This window comes from Leptosomus discolor, chromosome 2 (assembly GCF_034619465.1).
Source record: "Leptosomus discolor isolate bLepDis1 chromosome 2, bLepDis1.hap2, whole genome shotgun sequence".
Taxonomy (NCBI): Eukaryota; Metazoa; Chordata; class Aves; order Leptosomiformes; family Leptosomidae; genus Leptosomus; species Leptosomus discolor.
Genome location: NC_141392.1, coordinates 120,884,882 through 120,905,211, shown reverse-complemented (window position 1 = coordinate 120,905,211; position 20,330 = coordinate 120,884,882). Strand labels below are relative to the sequence as shown.

The window sequence follows — 20,330 nt, the reverse complement described above, 5'->3', positions numbered from 1 at the left end:
TCAGCAACTTTTAGGCCAGGTCGTATTTTCTTACACAAAGCCTGCGTGGGCCTTTCACCAGCTGCACTGAAGACATGAAGTTGTCACGTTCCTCTCTGTAACATTCCTCCAGAGTGGACTTAGATAATTGATAACAGCAATGCCATCATGTGCCATTTAGGATGAAAATCTTGCTGGCATAATAACGTTAATAAAGGTGAAGGGTTTGAAGCTGGTTGGCTCATGCTCTGTGGAAAGCTCAGCAGCATGCCCTATATATTGCAAGACATGACAGGGACCAGCTTCTTTTTCCATTGTGAAAATGGGCTCCAGCATCTTGCCACTCTGCCTAGCGCTTCTGTTATGTTATGTTTATGGTACTCCAGTCTCTGTAAGTAGAAACCTGATTTCTACCAGCTCCTCTCAGTCCAGAGACATCTCATACTTTATACTGATTGTATTTTATTCTCTTTCAGGTTGGGCACCTCTCCGGTGAAGCTGGTAAGTGCTCTCTTAGCTGTTCTGAGTTTTGAAGCATTTTCTTCTGCTTGCCGTGTGCCACCACATCTGAACATATAATGTTTTGTCTGTCTTGCAGCAGCAGATGCTGATGCTGGTGAGATAATCAAAGACATTCCAGACATAAACTTGGGTGAGTTCATGTCTAAATTCTCATAAGGCTTGAAAAATTGTGAGCAAAATGCTGAAATTTCAGTATTGTAAAAAAGACGTGGGTGGGTGATGGTCAGGTAACAAGAGAAAATTAAGTAAGCTCTGAATTACCTTCCTCTGGCTACAACACATGAATCTATCCCAGGACTGTAACTCTGTGGAACCAAGGGATGGAGGCATCTTTCACTTCTGAAGTTTGGATAGTCTCACAGTGTTAAGGCAGTAACATGCTGTATCAGTTGGAAAGACTCTGGAGTACCACCAGCCTTTCCCCCCCATCTCTATATGATTTTTATAAAGTTTTACAAAGTGGAAAATAGCTTAGATGTTTATTGAGCTTCTATATAAGTGAAAAATGGAAAAGACACAACACACTGTACTGTCTTCCTCTAATTTTTTTATTTCCTGTAATGCAAATTTCCGTATAAACTTCGATGGTGCACTGTACAACAGTCTTCCTGATGCTTCCTCAGTATTACTATATTCCCTAGAGCACTGTCTTACTGTGTGATAGCAAGCCAGAGGTAATCAAACTAGACATAGATAATGGTGGCCACCAGGTTTCTGCCACCAAAAATGCAGACGTTGTCGGGTAGTAAATATTGAGTAGAAACTGCTATTACTTTTAGGCTTGTCCTTATATTTCAATGTAAAGAGGCTGGTCCGTCTACATTTTTTGCAAATGCCCAAAGAGATTAACCTTGTATAAGTAGGCTCAATATGGTTTATGAGGCAAAATACATTTGATATATTTAATTTACATTATCTTTCATTAAATTACTTTTCAGCTGCTGGACTGGACCTCTTTCAGGGTGATATCTTGCTCCCTGTAAGTAATTGAAAACTTTATAGCTATCACTTGTCCTAATTGTATTTTTGGTACAAATCAGCCTGTCTCCCCACAGCAGATGCATCACCAGGTGTTAATTCCCTTTTCAGCAAACGCGAAATGCCCTAAGAGATGAGAGCTACAGGTGGAACTTCCCCATTCCCTATATTCTGGGTGATGACTTAGGTAATGCAGATACTTTATTCAGATTTTATCTCCAATCCTTATTTGCACTGGAGTCACTGTGATAAAAAATTTGCCTTTTTTGGAATTGGTTCTCTCACATTAAAATTCACTAATAACTAGATATTTCCTTTATATCAAAACCATTTTTTCTTCTATAGCTGTCATAACAAAACACAAGTTAATCATATTCAATAATTTTTCTTTTTGATCACTTTTCTTTTTGTCCCATGTGAATATCTGTGTGCATACCTTACCTCTCCAGGGTGAATGATCTGCAGTGTGTTAAAGCTGCTTTCCTGATGCATGTTTTCCAGATCTGAATGCCAAAGGAGTAATTCTCCAGGCTTTCGAAATGTTCCGTCTTAAGTCTTGCGTTGATTTCAAGCCATACGAAGGAGAGAGCTCTTACATATTCTTCAGAAAAGAAATCGGGTAAGGGTTATATCAATTTCTGGTTAGTTTTGCTGTGTAGAATTAGCTGGGAATTCATTCCATTTGACTTCAGCAGTCTGAAAGTTTAGTCTAAGTTTGTTTTCACTAGAGAAAAAGGCCACCGAGAAAGCAACCCATCTTACCTTCTTAGACACAAAGCTTGCAAGCATCTGCCTCCCTCTGCTGACTGCAGAGGATATTTAGATGATGAACTTGGAATGGGCATCTGATGTTTGGTTGGTCACACTTCAATGAGTTGCTGGGTTTCCATCAATGGCTTCCACTTTTCTAACTAAGGTTGTTCTCCATTTCAGTGGTGGATGAAACGATCCCAATGTACATTCTCTTAACTTACTAAGGATGTGGTTTTGAATTTAGGTTTTGAAATCTTTGGAAGATAAGTCAAAAAAAGCCGTGGAAGGCAAATTTATTGTAATATTGCTATTGTTTTGATGTAGCTCTTCTTTAATGAAATGTTCTCTCAAAATCTGAAGGGATTTTATACTTACAGATTCAGGTTTTCAGGAACTGGAAAGCTTTATTTTATTTCCTATGTCTCAACATGTTTTGAAAGAACATCTAGAAAAGCATAAAAATCTTCTCACTATATCAGTTGTAAATATTTCTTGTTCTCCCAGAACTTCATATAGACCTGTAGGCACTAATATTTCTGCCCTCAGCTCTTCTTTGGGTAATAAGTCCTATGACACTTCTCTTACAAGACTGCAAGCACCATGATTTTTGACGAGTTGGTGCTGAAGACTTTAATACTGGAAACTCCCTGGTAGCAGCTATTCAAGAGACCATAGACTTAAGCTCTTTGTTTTCAATACTCACATTAGTGTGTTCAGAGCTCCTTCAACAAACTCGACCCAACACTGCTTTGTGATGTGCAAGTGAAGCTACAATCCCAGCAGATGCTCTTTAGAGTTGCTTCTCAGATCACTCTAAAAAGTTCCCAGTGAACTGGCTAGGAGCTCCTTTCCTCCTCAATCATGATTATCTTCTGCTGAGTCACGGATGAGGGGCTGGGCCCTCACAGAAAAATCTAATTTCACACCTATGGCAAATGCATTGCATAGTTGCTGTTAAAAAGGACCAAATGCTGCTATTCTAAATCCTCCTAGATCTTTTCTCTAGCCTAACTGTTTGCAAAAAAGCTCAGTCTATCTTGACAAGTTTACGGTTTCTACATATGCATTATGTTTCTTGGCACGTTTCTTGGCAAAATGGCAGATGATACAGGATTAAACTTCTGTGGATCTCAAAGACCACGGGTGAGCTTGTCTAACACAGAAGGTAAGTAAAATACTGGCCTCACGCAACTGATAGCGAGTATGTTTTTGGGGCTTAGTCTGCTTTCAGAGTAGGGTATCTGTAGAGTATCAAGGCATCTGGTCAACATCTAAAGAATGATTTATGTTACTCTTGTTATTTTTAAACCTTTTTTGATATTACTTTTAATCCAGTGAGCAGGCTGAGAACTTAAATACAGAGAAGAAAACTCTACTTAACAGATAGCAAGATATCTCTCTTTCTCAGGTGTTGGTCCATGGTGGGGGACCTGCAGACTGGACAGAACCTCTCTATTGGGGAAGGGTGTGACTACAGAGCAATTGTGGAACACGAGGTCCTGCATGCTTTAGGATTTTACCATGAGCAGTCAAGGATGGACCGGGATGACTATGTGACAATCTGGTGGGATGAAATTATTGCAGGTGGGTTTTGACCATCAAGTCAGATTTTGTAAAGTGCAGATTAATCAGAATCTTATTTTCGCTCCTAGATTTTAAGACCATTGTAAAGATATGATTTTAGAAACACTGGGCCATGCCCAAGACCACTGCAAATCAATCTGTAGATATAGCAGGATTTTGATACAACTTCTCTGGTCAAAGACCAGAGACTGTCTAAGGCCAGAAGAGAGAGACCCTGCTTGGAAGTCAGAGGACTTTATTTCCCCTTGGATCCAGGACTGGTCTTCTCTCTGATTTTGAACAAATCACTTTCTCTCTATAATGAGCCTATTTTCTCTTTCCATGTAATGCAAATCATAAACTTACTGGGATGGAGAGCTTTGAGGTGGCTTTTCTTTAATCAAAGGTCCTCTCAAAATTTGAAAGGTTTTTATACTCAGAGATTCAAGCTTTCCTGAAACTGGAAAAATTTACTTTGTACATGAAGAGGCCTCAAAGCAATTAGATTAGATGGGATACGTAAAATAGGTCTCTGTCCTGCTCTTTCCTGCCCAGTGTGTCTCTGCAGGTTCTTGCCTTCAGGGTTAGTATCATAACATTGAGTGGCTTTATGAGTTTCAGCAAACTCTCCACAGTCCTTCTGGTCCCTAGGCAGTTTCTCCTGCTGTCTCCTGTGAGGTCTGGTTCTGTATGACTTAATGATCACTTATTTGAAAAAGAGTGAGTGGGAGTCTGTGGCAAGTTCTGAAAGGCATGCTAGCAAAGACGCCAAGTGTAAACTCTTGTTCCCTGTGGAGGTGCTTTGTGCTGCCAGTAATGGTGCCAATGCTGCAAAGATGCCCTGCCATTGCTCACGTTCCATGTGGACAAGCCACTTCAGTCTCCAGGGTTATCACTCACCATCTTTGCAAATAAGTGAGAAATACATGAAATCTAGCCATCAGAAAGGAGTAAGATTCAGGGAATGCTGTGTTCTCTTTGGGATAGATAAGAACTGCTGATAAAAGCAATTTCTGCTGACCTCCAAGAGCAGTAGCTGATATTTAGAATTGCTCCAAGTTGAATGGCCTTGTGCATTACTACTTGCCTCTACCTTGTAATTTTCAGTGTCTTTTGGAGTGCCTGAGCAGTAGAGGGGTTGTGAATATTGATCTTGCAGACCATTATTTTTATTGTCAGGAACAGTGCTAAAAACAATTCACCTTATTATTAATTTGGTCTTATCTTGAATCATGGTGATGAAGATGATGATGATGTTAATAGTATCTGGACTCTGGCTTTTGAGCTCCTTTTTGCTGTGCAATGTAACTAATCACCTCCAAAGCAAGAAGCCTTACAATGTACTTATAATGCACTATTACGAGTTCCATCATGTACAGGAGCACAGAAAAGCTTGACAAAACAGTGCCAGTTCTCCATGCATTCTTTTTTTTTTTTTCCCCCTCAAAAAAATACACCATTGAATCCTCTCAACTCATGTGTGGTATATTCAGTAGCCACAAATCTGTAACAGCAAAAAAATTATACAGGTGATGGACTTCAGTGTGACAATATTCTGAACAGCGTCTTGGGGCTGGCCTGATACCATTACAGTCAATTCCTATATTCTGTAGGTTTCTATCCATACTATAAAATCTCCTTTTCCACTTAGGAAAATTCATTCAGGAAAAAGCTTTTGCTGAAGCCATTTGAAAGATGTCTGCTTCTCTAAAGGGTAACAAGGCTGATATGATTGTGCTGTGTGTGTGTTTGTGCATATCTCTTCCCACATTAGCGATCTGCAACCCCAAATTTAATAGCATGGTAGCAGTTTTTGCCATAAAGTATTTTCATAAACTGCAATGCAGATAGCTGGCTGGTAAGAGAAGAGATCCCCTACCCATTTTGCTGTTGACAGAAAAAGTAATAAGCCTGTTAGTCTTCAGAATGAAATTGCCACCTTGCTGTATGGTTTATTTCTTTTACAAGCACATAGGAGTTACCCTTTGCCTGGCAATGATCTTAAAAGCCAGCATCATTACACATGCCTGTGTCCTGCCAAGATTTTTTCCCCAGCTGTAAAAAGCTATAGCACTTAATTTGCAAAATTCTCACCCTTTTTGATGAAAGGTGCAATTCCAGTATCTTTAAGAAAGCAATCCCAAGCTTATATACAATCTCAGGCCTTGGACTCAAGACCTTTGCGCCCAGAAGGGACATGCAGAAGGGAATGGCAGTCTTTACACAGAGAAGCTGTAATTATCCACCAGAGCGGTCATATGCTGTTTCTTCTTGGAGAAAGATTGTCCAATATTCTGAAAATATTATTTGTAGTTGCGAATGCTGTCAATCTCTCCGTACTTCCATACCAAAGTATGTGAAAAGGCTCCTCTGTCTGCCTTAGCAGACATCTTCATAATGAAAAACTTCCTCTAAGGACAAATTATTTCACCAAGACACCACGAGAAACATGTTCCCAAAAGACTTTTCAATAGAAATATCATAGCAATATTGTCAATCTAGGGTAAAAACATCTTTTTTTTTTCTCCACAGTTTCCTAATGTATTCTTTGCTTCAAAGAAGAACAGAACCTGGAGGCACTCCAGGACTGTCATACCTGTTGCCTTAATGAGTGGAGGGCTCCAGGGCCTCTCCTTGTCCATATATGATTTAATATCCCAGGAGACATTTTCATTAATATTCACATGCTCTGGAATAGAGTGCATTAATCCTTAAGCTTAATCCTTCACAATGCTTACTATTAGACCATATAATCTGACCTCCTATACATCCCATTCTTTACAGCTCATTGATATTTGATTTTGAACTTACAGAAGTCGCATATGAGGGTGCAGAACTGCAATCTAAAGACACCTCTTTGTTGTCCAAATAACTTCATAAACAAATCTTGCTAAATTTAAATATTTTCTTGCAAATCGCTTTCAGGTATATCAATTCTACATCAGAAGCCTGTATCCAAGGGACCATGTTAAAGCCATTTCCTTTCCAATTTCTCTAAAAATGAAGCACTTTTCTGTTCCTTTACCAGACAAAGAGCACAATTTTCTGAAGTACAATGATGACTTCATCACTGATCTGAACACCCCCTATGACTACGAATCATTGATGCACTATCAACCATTTTCATTTAACAAAAATGAAAGCATCCCCACAATCACAGCGAAGATACCAGAATTTGATAACATAATTGGTCAACGTCTAGACTTCAGTGCCATTGACCTGGAAAGACTGAATCGCATGTATAACTGCAGTAAGTCAACTGTTCCTTTGTCCATATTTGAGCCTGGCTGGTTCACCTCCCTTATGTCTCTAAAACCACAAAAACTCTTCTCAGGTGCTCTTGAGGACGTGTGGGAGAGGACCTGTGGTGTAGAGACCCAAACTGTTTATTCCCTCCTCATGCCTCTCTTTGGCTCTGCTGATTGTCAGTACTTCTGTAAAAGTTCAAATAGTTGATGAAAGTCAATCCATTCACATCTTTTCTTCCATGTTGCTCCTAAGGGTTCAGACATGTGGTTGTGTTCTACTGGTGTATGGATAGCTTCATTGTGCTTTTGTGACATGAATGCAACTGTACTTTGTCCTCTTTTACATTTGGTCTTAATTAGATTATTTTGGACCTGAGATTGGTTAAGTCTAGAGTCCAACACTGTCTAGTTGTTTGCTAAGCTGATAGAAGATGTTATCACCACATGTGATTGTTAGCAAAAAGTTATTGTCCCCATGGATCTGTCAACAGAAGCATCAACTTGCAGGCAAACTTAGCTGAACTGGCGTGAGGTGACTGATTGGACTTTGCTTGAAGAACAGTCCTCACGCTTATCAAGCAGACAAGTGAGCCATGAAGAACAATAACCTAAAGGAAAGGTTAAATACAACACCACTACTGTTCATAAAGTGATTCGTCTCTCCAAGACAAAGACAGCCACCATCAGTCACTGTGTTTCAGCTGCTGCATGGGAGTTTGTTAACCTTCTGCAAACTGGTCAAATGTTGTTATTTGTATGCAGGTAATCCCTCCAGGAATCAAATGTTTCATCTTTTCAGTCTTTGGGCTCACATCTGCTGTGGGTTGTGTTCTCTACATGATGTCTACACTAACATAAACAAGAAAACCCCCCAAAATTAGAGCAGAAATTTTGATGAGATACTACTTTGGAGGTAATCATGTGTGCATTTTTTTTTTTCAGCTTCAACTCACACTTTTTTGGACCAGTGTTCTTTTGAACTCGAAAATATCTGTGGCATGATTCAGGGCTCCAGAGATGATCTAGACTGGGTCCATCAACTGAGCAGTGCTATGGGGCAGGAAGACCACACACTTTCTGGGCACTGTAGAGGTAAAACAAAGTAACAGAACACTTTCCTATGGAAAAGGGGTTAGCTGGAGTAAAGGTTCTTGTGCATGTCTATACTAGTCTGCGTGCTTTAAACACACCATCTTTAACAACTTCTCTGAACGTGTCATTGTAGTCAACCCTTGAGAAAACGCAGCACTGGCTACTCTGAAAACACGGGATTAAATGACTGTATTTAAGGGACTACCCATCAAACATCCAAGTTGAAATGTTTCTAGTTACCCAAAGAGCCCTCTTTCTTTTCACGTGTGTTGGCCCTGTGAGTGTGAATTTATGGTTGCACTCATGCTCTCATTAAGCTTTTTCAACATAGTGGAATGTTCTCCACACCAGCAGGATAAAAGGGGGCAAAGAACAATCTTAACTAGAGGCCTTTTAAATATAACCTGGAAAAGGATTTACTGCAACTTCCAAAGTCTGAGTAAGAGTTATGTTACCCCTTGATAAGAACGAGACAGCACTCATAGCCACTCATAAATGTTGTGTTTGAAAAACAAATGATAAGTGAGGTTTGAGGAGTGCTGATTCTGGAGACAGAAGAAAGTTGTGAAGTATTTTATGATAGGAGTTTATGGATAACTTTCTTTTTCACATGGTAATTTTGCCTTGTTTCAAAGGAAGAAAATCTCAAGAAGGATGGAGTCATCCCCAGTCACAGTCGCAGGGTGCTAGCTTACAAGTGAGAATAAAGATCAAATCCCAACTGACAGTTCTGACAAGCAAGTGCCTGATTTGTCGTCATTCAGACAGGGTAAACTACTACAGGCTTCCAAAACAAAAAAGTGACTTTTGTGGTAAATTTTGCCTAAGTACAGAGTGAAGGAATCCTGGCCTAAAGCACATTCAGTTGTGCTTTGTTACTCTTTGATAAAGGAAAAATTTGACTTGCTGCACTCAGGACTAGACTATTACCCTTACATGGCCCACACACTGGACAGAACAGATCCACAACCTCTTATAATACTGGTATTTGTTGATCAGGTCCAAGAATGCAATATAACTCCAGAACATAAGACAGCTTCTAGAAGTATATGCTTCTAACCCTCATCTGAATTTTTTTGCTTCTTTCTCTCCTTTTTTTGCCCCCATATAGTGTAATTTTAACTGAAAAATAATTCAGATTTGTTGTTTGAGATTATCAGGTAAATCCAAACTGCCTGAAGTAAGCACTGAACTTGGACTTATGCTTTAGCATCTGTTGATGTGGTACAAAATACGTATTGACGTTATCTGAAGAGTTAATGGAGAGGCACAGGTGCCTCTGAGGATCTCCAGAGTGTTTAAATTAATTGCATGGGTAGGGAGTGCCTCTCCTTTTGGACACCTTCGAAGAGTCACTGACTCTATGAGGAATTTAGAGAGATATTTTTTGAGAACTGGTTCTGCAGTCATCTCAAGAGAGGACAAATTTTAGGTTTCTAACACAGATGGATCATATTTTACCCAAACAGTTTTAACATCCTGGGTATTTGACTTATTAGTGGCTAAACTGAAGGAGGGAAAGTACAGCCGAACATTTAGAGAGGAGCTAGCAGCCTGGCTCTGGATTTGATCCCCGTATCTGCATGCTGAAGTCTGCTAAGATCATATACTAATTGCTATAGATGCTTAACGTCACTTTCTTTGTCTTTCTTATTAAAAAGGAGGTAGACTCTAGATCACTTGGAGGTTCGATGCCATGAAAAATTTGACAACGAAGTTAGGCACCTCAATAAGGCTCACAGCCCTGTTTCTCACTTGCAGCAACAGTGATGATACTTATTTTTAAAATACTTAAGTTTAACTTATGGTGAAGTGTCATACATGTGCACAAATCAATTAGGTATCTTTGCCAAGGTTTCTATGGGTGTGAGTTCAAAGCATTGCCACTGCGTGGGAGGGAATGGAGAATATTCCCCTGACATGGTTAGAGTGAAAATGATAAACAGCTCAAACAGCTCCGCTGACCATGCAGGAGGCTGTACTGCATTTACACAGCTGCAGGTTCAACTGATGATGCCCTAGATGTTAGCTTGGACTAGAGTCCAAGGAACCAGCCCCTAACAGAGAAAGCATTCACACAATAGCTAAAACAATTTCATTCGTTAGTTTAATCATAGGCTATAATGAGTAACCAAAAAAGCAACACAATACAGATAAGATGTGACCGGTTCATGCGATACCAAGATTTGTGTGCAGATGGTGAATCCCTTGTAAATACAAGGATAAAAGCAGACACTTCAAATCTAAAGTAAAGAACACTTCAGAAAATTAGAGCCAAATTAAACTAGAGGGGCAGGAATTCTTAAATAATTTTCCCAAACTGAGAAGCTGAGTTTTGAAATGTCTTTGGGAAAGCTGTAAAAAGGAGCTTCTTCATGTTCAAGGTCAGAAGAGTGATAGTTTCGTGTCCAACCCTTTTTTTTTTTTTTATCTTTATTACTGATAAGAAATTATCTTACTCTTTACAAGGTAATAGAGCATATAATCTCTAAGATTTCATCTTTCGATTATCTTCAGTATAAATAAAATAAAAGAAAATTGCAATCAGCACTGAATCCTCTGTCTCATATCTCTGATATTCCTGAGGCATCCAACTTCCAACTAGACCAACTAATGCAAAATTGACATAAGCTGCCAGCAATGAGTTACGTATATATGCTAAATTACTAGTCCTTTTCCTATCCTGGTCTGTCTTGGATGATTATCACAACCATTTCCTCTGCTATTCATGTTAAGTACTACACTTACGCCTACTAAAAGAGTGGAGTTGAAATGATAAATTTATACCATGCAGCTATCAGGAAATCTGGAAAAAGACAGTGACACCTTACACTTTCTTCACAGACGCTGGCTATTTCATGTACTTTGACACCAGCTCTGGCAAGGCAGATGAGGTGGCAGTCCTAGAGTCTCGAATCCTTTACCCAAAGAGAACTCAGCAGTGCCTACAGTTCTTCTATAAGATCACAGGAAGCCTTTCTGACAAGCTGATCATTTGGCTTAAAGAGGATGATGGCACTGGAAATGTTCGCAAGATGAGGAAAATTCAAACCTTTCAAGGTAATTCTGGAAATACGAGGAATATGTAGAATATTAGGGGATGAAAACTTGTCTTACTGAGTCCATGAATGCAGTGGATCGGCTTAGAAATCAAAAGATTTTTCTGAAGCTACCAGAATATCTTGCAATCTGGCTAAGGATTTCAGTATTACGCAAGGGCATTTAGCAGTGAGACTATGGGTTGTAATAATGTGATTTAAGTGGTCCACAGCAGAAGTCACAATGTTCTGAATAATGTTATCATTAAGAGGGACTCTGCTGGAGATCAGTTGACTAGGTTTCCACTGACTGTTACATGACCTAACAGCGAGCTCTTCGGGTGTAAATACCTGTGGTCCTCTGCAGTCAATAAGAATCCCAGCCTGATTTTCAAATAGTTAGAAATATAAAAACATATGTAGCTTTGGAAATGTGAACTGACTTCCCATTTTGGGTGATTTTGCTAAACAGGACAAATTCAACCACCGTGGCATTATGTGTTTATGTTCTGTTAAGACCTGTGATAACCTGTCTATATCAAGCTGCAGCAGTTTGCAGGGAAGTGTAACTCCCTGGAAAACTGGCAGTAACTGTTAATTGTAACACATTGGATCATTGACTCCATCCCACCCACTTGTTACGTTTTGGCCCTTAGCCTGTTGCCCTTTAAACTAGAGACTGACATTCAATAATGTGTGAAGATTTCCTAATACAATGTGTCATAGAATCATAGAGTCATTAAGTTGGAAAAGGCCTCTAAGATCATCAAGTCCAAAGCATTTAGATGATAAGGCAATATGAGTGTATTCTAACCACAATGCCAACTTAAGATCTCTAGCCTTCTGGACCCTGAGAGAGCACCAAATGTCTAAAAGTGCAGCTGGAATGGATGGCTAGGAAGAAGCTGCTTCATCATATCACTAATTATGCTGATGGCAATGTTTTGCTTTCCTTTTACCAAAGCGGATAATGACTATAATTGGAAAATTGCCCACGTAACCCTCAATGCTCAGGAGAAGTTCCGTTACCTCTTCCAAGGACTAAAGGGCGACACCAGCTCTTCATCTGGGGGGATTGCTATTGATGACGTCACACTGACAGAGATGCCCTGTCCCACAGCTGTGTGGGTCATTCGGAATTTCAGCAAAATCCTCGAAAACGCATCAAGCGATGTTATTCAAAGCCCCCGGTTTTATAACCCTGAGGGTTATGGTTTTGGCATAAGTTTGTATCCCCACTCCAGCATCAGTGGCTACTCTCGCATTGCCTTTCACTTGTGCAGTGGAGAGAACGATGGTGTTCTGGAGTGGCCAGCTCTGAACCGCCAAGCTATACTCACAGTGCTGGACCAGGACCCTGATGTCTTGAAAAGGATGTCCTCAAGCAAAAGCTTCACCACAAGCCAAGATCAGACAAGTAAGTGGTCTCTGCCTAGAGGAATGATGAAAATGAAAGCAAATGAATCCGGGTCAGAGGACTGAGTGTAGGACTCAGAGCTGGGCAACTTTGGCTGCATTTCTCAATTTGGGACACTTCCCTGTGCATGACTTTCTTGTGTATGACTCAAAAGTCCTGTCTGCAAAAGATCATCTAGTGTGAAAAGTGGCACATAGAAGGTTGACGTTGTTATGAGCAATCCCTGGGATATCTGAGTTTGACTCTAAATACAGAGTTCTTGTAAGAGCCAGCAATTCCCATTCTACCTGTGGTTTGCCCATTATGATAGGTGATATGTCACCATAGGATGGTGCAATGCCAGCAGGGTGCTGTATTCCTTTACTAAATCAACAATAATTTAAGTTGAAACTGCATCTTGGTTAACTTGAACATATATGTCTGAATGCACAGGGTTCACATTGTAGCTGTATTTAAGAAAAAATACCTGAAAACACCTGTGAGATCAGTCTGCAGCATTTGAAGCCTGTCTTGCTTCACTGGGTGTAGACTGCAGATTTATGAAATCTTTCACACAGAGACTACCTTTTAACTCCAGGTTTGCATAGCATGTAGCACCACAGTTCCACATCCAGCCCTAGGATTTCCTATGGATGTGTTAATTCAAAGAAATAAGAACAACAGGACAATATTGAGTCTGGTACAGGATTAAATACTAGAGATGAATCTCTATCCCTCTTCACTTCTTCCAGTAGAAGTTTAGTACACACTTTTTCAGTAGGAGGTTTTAAACCTTAGGTATGAATATGCTTAACAGAACCATAGCAACGAACAAAATCTGCTAGACTCTAAACCATATGTACTTAAAAACTGATGAGGAAGTGTCCTTACACTGGAGGGAGCTCTTAGCTGGCAACAACAAGGACGTAACTTGTGTTTGCTTAGTCCTCAATGAAAGGGGAGTCTGGAATTTCAATGCCCTCACATAGACTAAGAGTCCTCATGCAGATCATGTCTGAGGATCTGCTGGCACGCATAATTTGTCAGTCCTCTGTGATTTGTTTGGACATTTTCGTTCTGAACTTGATTTTACCCCATAAATCCTGTTTAACACTGTAATGCAGAAAAAAGTCATGTCGTACTTCTAGCTGCGGAACTTTGTGGTTCTTATTTGCCATTCATATTCTCTTTCCAGATGCTAACGGAGCCGTAATATGGGAGAAACCATCAATTGCTGGAAATTATGATGCCTCCTGCAATTGCTATAGAACTGTATCATGGGGGTGGAATAACTTCATATCCCACAGCCAGATGAGACGGAGAAGTTTCCTGAAAAATGATGACCTGATTATTTTTGCAGAATTTAATGGTAAAGACTCTTCCTGATCCTTCTTACAAAAACAAGTGGTTGATCCTTTCTGTCTCTTTTCATACATTCAGGTAACTGTTGCCACCTGTCTCTGAGTCACCTTTGTCTTCTAATGGGGATCAACTTCTGAAAGCATTTCTGTGTCTTAGTTTTGGGTGGGTGATATTGACTAAAGTGATTGTGAGTTCAGAGCAATCTAAAAGGCAATGATTTACTGAAGGTTAGCTTAGACACCTTTAAGCACCCTAACCAGTAGCTATGTCCATTTCTAAATATTGGACATACTAAATGGCCTTCCTTGTGGTGTTTATTTTCAAACAGAACAGCCACATTTGGCAGAATTTTTGAAAGTACAGAATACCACTGGTTTATGGAACTAACTAGTTCCCATAATTTCGGTACTATTTTCTATCTTGTGCTTTAAAAATGCAGAACTTGCTGTGGTATGGCAAGAGCTCTGTAAAGGGCAAATGGACAAGGAGTACCCTCTGGTCTAGAAAACACCCTGTGAGCCCTGAGTATGAAGAATACTACATAATGCATCTCTCACTGTTATCTGATGTCTTTCTCCTCTCTGTCCTTTTTTAATAGATCTAACTCACCTCCATAACACAGAAGTCCTTGTTGAGCCTGAACAACCTGCCTTCATGGACAGCCTCATTCTTGAAAGGCAGAAGAGAGCAGCTCAGGATATGGAGCCCATTCAAGACCGGCTGCCTTATCTGCAAGACCCGTGTGACCCAAACCCTTGCCAGAATGATGGAGTCTGTGTGAATGTGAAAGGCAGAGCAAGCTGCAGGTACCACAGACTTCTTCCCTGCTTGCCTTGGCTTTCTTTTGAACCAAATGATGCAGCTAATAAGTATTCAGAGCTACAGACCTCAGAGGACTGAGCCACTAGGTTTTCAAGGAACAGTAGGAGGAAAGCACTTCACTGCAATGACTGGTTTCTACTAGCAGCCATAAGAGGAGGCAAGGACACCCCATTCTGTGGTGCTTCCAAGGGATGTAAATAGCCTCCAAATAAGGTGGGGATATTGTGATGTGAACCTTTCTAATGGGAACTGCCCACCCAGGACAGTGAGTGTGAGGGCCTTGAGGTGGACCTATAGGGCAGGACAAAACTCCTGATTCATGTGAATCTGTACTTTATTTTCCCAGGTGCCCGTCAGGACAAGCCTTCTTCTTTACAGGTGAGAGGTGTCAGTCAATGCAGGTCCACGGGAATATTCTGGGAATGACAGTTGGTGGAATTGCTGGAACCATTGTCTTAACCATCATCCTCATTTCCATGATGGCTAGAAGATAAATAGCTTCAAGGGGACAAATCTGAGACTGTTTTTTTTCCATAGTTCATAAGACATCAATTTTCAGTGCAAAATTATGAATACAACTTGTAGAAGACCAGTCAGCATATGGATGAAATCCTTTATCAACATCTTGGGAGCAATCTCTTTACTCTGTAGGAGTTGGCAGTTAAAGAACATAACGAAAGTTCAGGCCCCACCTCTCTTGTGTGTTCTTTGAGTGTTTTGTTTCTTCATCCAATAGCAAGCAGTAGTGCTGAGACTCCATGCATTTACTCTCAACCACAGCTCAAACTTAGGTTAAATAACTGGTAAAATCTCTCAAAACACTGGAAAATGTCACACAGAAGCACATATATTAAGACTCTAGAAATGTTCCTATAGAAATTACTCAAAAAATCTAACGTGTACGAATCCATAGATGTGTAAATCATTCCACATCAATACTCTTTTTCCATGGAGGTGTGCTAGTTTACAAAAGCTGATTAGCTATCACTTAGAATTTGTATTAAAATGCTATTATATATTTTTGGCCAATTCTCTATCAGGGAAATAATTTCCCATTAAAACTAGTTGTCTTTCTAGAAGGCCTCATCCCATATGGTTTTCAAATATTTTCTGGGGATAATCCAGTTATTTTAAACACCTATAAAACTCCCTTGATTTCAGCTGGCAGGGGACAAAATTGGAGCAGATAATCAGTAACAGGATTGAGTCCCTAGCAGTTACCATTAAATTCATATCCCTTTGGAAAAAACAAGTCAAGGAGCAGGGTGAGAGTGTAGGAAGATGAAGACTGGATCTGTGATACTGGTGGGTGCTGGGTAAGTTGTTAACAGCTTACTGCAGATGTCAGGAAGCAACTGATCTGGTATGTCCCAAAATCCCTGCTTTCAAGCACTCTAACAGTTTCCACGCTTGGAACTTTGTTACCCAGGTTTCCTCCAAAAGCAGTTTCTTCTTGTCTGCGTATCAGAACAGGAATTCAGAATGCAAATAGTAAATAATCGCAGAGGGTGACGCTACCCTTGTATTCATCAGATACCTGTCACAAAAGGTGGCAGCCAAGGGCAAATGCACTCTCATGGCAGTAGGTTTTATACAGGGAGCTGGTTTCTGCTTTTTTTTTACACTTGGATTCATCCTGGTGCTCACACCAGTCATGTGAGTCAGGACAAACCATCCATTTAATTAAAGCATTATCAACAAGATAATACTCTGTCCCTCTTTGTTCTCTGCATTTGGAATAAAATCAAAACAAACACTTCTATCCACTTTTCCTGCAACGTATCTGACTATCTGGCTGGATCTCACCACAGGCGAAAGGTAGTTACAGATCTGATTCCCTTCTGCCAGCTGGATTAGGGGCTTCCCCCTTGGGTCAAGGGAGTCTCCCACCCAAGTTGACAAGCTCATAAATTATGCAGGGTTATGGAATGAAAGACAAGAGATCCACAAAGATGAATAAAATTACAGGCTGCAGCTTGCTAGTTAATGTGTGAGACAGAGAAATCAAAGAGAGAGGAGCCAGGCAAATCCTAGTTAAGTGCTATCCTGCATATAACTTTAGTGACCCTACAGTAAAGGGACACCAAGAATAAGACTGCAAGTTGTCACTCTCACTCCAAAAACATGTGTAGGCACTGACACTGGTCAGTTTACTTGTGTAGACAAAGCCCAAGTCTTCACCCTCTGCCAAACCATACATTGACTCTGCTCTGCCAGCGGAACTTGTACTGGTGTCCAGTCACAGAGGATGTCTTAGCTGCTCTCCCCCAGGAAAAAGGAATCTGCAGTCCAATGTGCAGGACACGTCCCACCCCCTTGCAGGGTCTTGCTGGGATCTGCTGGTTGCTGCTTCATGTCCTGCTGGGTCTGGGGCCTTCTGGAAGGATTCCTTCTCCCCACATCAGGAAGCTGATTTTGCACTGCTGTCATTCGCCCTCAGAGCCTGCTGGCTGCAGAAGGTGATGGTCGGGAAAGACAGCAGGGACTGGCTCTGCTCCCTTTGGATATTACTTTAAGCCTTTGCACTGGGGGAGGAGCACATCCCAGCTGTACCTCGGCTAGACCCTAGCCCCACTAGCTCCTCATCCTGAGAGTAACAGAGTTCAGGGGCAGAAAAAACACCTCAAAGGGTATAAACGCAGTCTGTCTCTACAAACATTCCAGTATCAGCCCCTTTTCTGGGAAACTGTACACACAGTCCATTTTCCTTGTGATCTAAAGATTGACAGTGCCAGTCTTCCCAAAAGATGCTCAAAAGGAGAAGCCCAAAAGAACCTATTCAGTCTGTTCACTTCCTTGATCTTCCTCAGTTCCCAAAGTGCTTTGTTTTACTACCCATTGGGCTTTGTACTGGGATGCTTTATTATCTGCATCAAGCGCTCCAAATAAATGCCTTAAACTCTGTTCAATTTAATTTTGTAGACAGTTTCGAGGATCTTTGCAGCTCAGCATCGCTGCTTGCTCCTTCATTTCCTAGCAGCCTACATCTCCAGCATACAGGATTTCTCTATACTAGTAGCAAAATCCATGATGGGCAGTCTCTGTTGCTTGCAAATGGACACTTCGTTACTTACCAGCAGAAGAAGAAGGTTATTATGGGCAAAACATGACACTGATCAGTGTTGGATAAAGTTCTGAGTAGAGCAGCAAAATCTACAGTTGCTGCTGGGCCAACCTATTGTTTCACTGCTGTTGGTGAAAATCATCTCACAAAACGTAGGACAGCCTCAGAAAGCAGATTGGTCTTTGCTGCATTGGCTTCCAGGCATAGTTCATTCAGCCATTTTTAATGTAAGCTTGTGGTTCATGATCTTTGACTTCTCCTGCTTCTGAGTTGATTGAGGAAAGCAGCATGGGAATGGATGAAAGGTGCCATGCCCACAGGTGACATGTAATTTTCTGGAACTCCTGGAGTACAAATAAAAGCAATCATCATGACGTAAATTGTTTCCCAAGTGGGCTGCACTCAGCCCATGACCTACAAGCTTAGGGAAAGTCAGTTGCTAAGCACTGTAGTTTTAGGTAGTTCCTCTCTCCAGTGTGTCTGCACTGCAATCAACTCAAATACTTTGTGTGTTCAGTCACTAAAAGATGTAGCTGACAGCCTCTCTTTGCTCTCTTAAGCATCATGTGTAATAAAGGCAGCTTTGCTGCAATCATTGGAGCAAAATATTGAAAGCATGAGTTTCTAAGGCTCTTCAGATCTGTATTTAGACTCCTTAAATAGACCTGTACTGAAGATGCCCAGAAGCAAGGATAAAGTGTAGTTTCTAGCCTGAGACTTTGTTTGATCTCTACCTCTGAATAACAGGTCAATTCTAGGAAGGACCCCTAACTCTGAACCTTTAGGAGAAGGACTACAATAAGCCTGACCTGCCATCTAGAATTTCTCTAGAGAAGTGAGTTTCGGAAATTGGAGATCAGATTTTTTTTATATACTTGTGTTGTATGAATGAAAAAATTGCTTTTTGCGCAAATACAAACAGTAGCTGAAGTGTCAGTGATTTTCCATCGTGGCCAAAGCATGTGTAGGTCTTTGTCTCCTGGTCAAACTCGCATTTCGAGTATTCATTTTCCCAAAAGCAAAGAACTGTTTCCAATTGCCCTCAGAGAAGAAATGTCTGCAGAGATAAGGCATGGTGGGACTGTGCTGCCTATAGGGACTTTACAGTTTATGTAAAGCCTATTCTAATTCAGTGGAAGTGGATGGCTCTGCAGCAGGTCAATATGCACAAGCTACTTACCAGAGTAAGTTAGACCAAATGGCTCTCCAAAGGCAAATCTTGTTTGAAATAATGTGCAAAGGTCTGATTTCAAGTTTCCACTGGCCACGCAGTTTATAGAAATTCTGGATTTTCAAATATTTCTTAATCTCTAACTGTGTTTTAGTTCTAGTATTATAGCTGCATTTTCAAGCCAAAAGGAGTTGCTTTCAATATAAATAATACATTTGACTGAAGCTTATTTTTCTTTAGTCATCACCGCCTGCCCATACCAAACCATCACACACTGTAACTGTAGACAACAGTTTCCCATCCTGTTTCATCCCAAAGTCATGGGAACAGGTTCACCACTGGTAAGCACAGGCCTGATTCCCCAACCACCACATGGGGCTGTACCACCTGACAGTAGTATTTCATATTGGCCTCAAATCTAAATTGTCATTATTCCATCCATCAAATTTTACATTACATTTTGTAACATTTGTGTGCACTGTAAATACTTTGCAGGTTCTCTCACAGCCCTCTGCTTAAGACAGGAGTCCTGCCTTTAGAGGTGTACAGGCTTGGAAATAACTAATTCCACAAATGTAGTATTAGAGCAATAATTTATATAAAACCTTTCATCCTGCCTGGCACATGGTGGTTTATATTCACTGCAGAGTTGACTCTCTGAGCCCTCCAAGTGTGATTCTCCTCTGAGAGGAGACCCAAACATACAGACCTTACACAAGACACTCCTTGCATACACAATATTTCTATGCATTAAATAAATGCAGTCCCCTTTGTGGTAGAGGGCAGCAACCACCTCTGTCTTACCACATTACATATCAAGGGAAGGACAATTATAGTTAAGGATATAAAGCTTCCTTTTCTTCAAAAAAGCACCACATGGAGCTTTCAGGATATTCCACCCGAAAGAAGACCACGCAGGAATCATCACAGTCTTCATTTTATCTAAGTCAAAAGTGAAGATCTGAAATGGGCCTTCTCAGTTGTGAATCTTTGGTTCCAGAAAGTCTTAAATAGAAAGTGGAGAGCACTACACCCTATAGCCTTTCCAGACTCTAACACGAGGGCAGGAGAGAAGTTATGAGGTACTACACAGGCCTTTGGAATCGTTCAGAGAGTTGATAGGGGAAATAGTAGAATCACTGGAAAACAGCTGTGTATAGCACTGCAATTCATGGCTCAGTACAGCATAGTGCTAAGCACCCTCTTAAAGGCTGAGAATTCTTCACTCCCGAAGTCTTTTCCGGCACTTGAAGACCTTCAAATCCTTCCAAGTTTGAAACATCTTGTCATCCTTTCTGGGATTGGCAGTCCCTGTAAAATTCCACCTCTCAAATCTTATCTG

The 20,330-nt window shown here is 40.7% G+C and overlaps 1 protein-coding gene across 2 annotated transcripts; it reads left to right on the top strand.

Moving 5' to 3' along the window:
- Positions 1-235: 235 nt before the first annotated feature.
- On the top strand, positions 236-15,247 carry MEP1A (meprin A subunit alpha). 2 transcript variants are annotated; one of them, XM_009948584.2, is made up of 14 exons: positions 236-370; positions 456-480; positions 584-631; positions 1,440-1,480; positions 1,591-1,666; positions 1,981-2,098; positions 3,641-3,816; positions 6,824-7,045; positions 7,986-8,135; positions 10,980-11,195; positions 12,138-12,590; positions 13,765-13,938; positions 14,530-14,737; positions 15,100-15,247. In XM_009948584.2, exons 1-14 carry the CDS (start codon positions 302-304, stop codon positions 15,245-15,247), a joined length of 2,124 nt encoding a protein of 707 aa, XP_009946886.1. In that variant the 5' UTR covers positions 236-301. The 2 variants fall into 2 exon arrangements, with proteins under 2 accessions (XP_009946886.1, XP_086317765.1); XM_086461639.1 differs by lacking the exons at positions 236-370; positions 456-480 and adding an exon at positions 1,542-1,544 and having other exon boundaries at positions 589-631.
- The last annotated feature ends 5,083 nt before the right edge of the window (positions 15,248-20,330 follow it).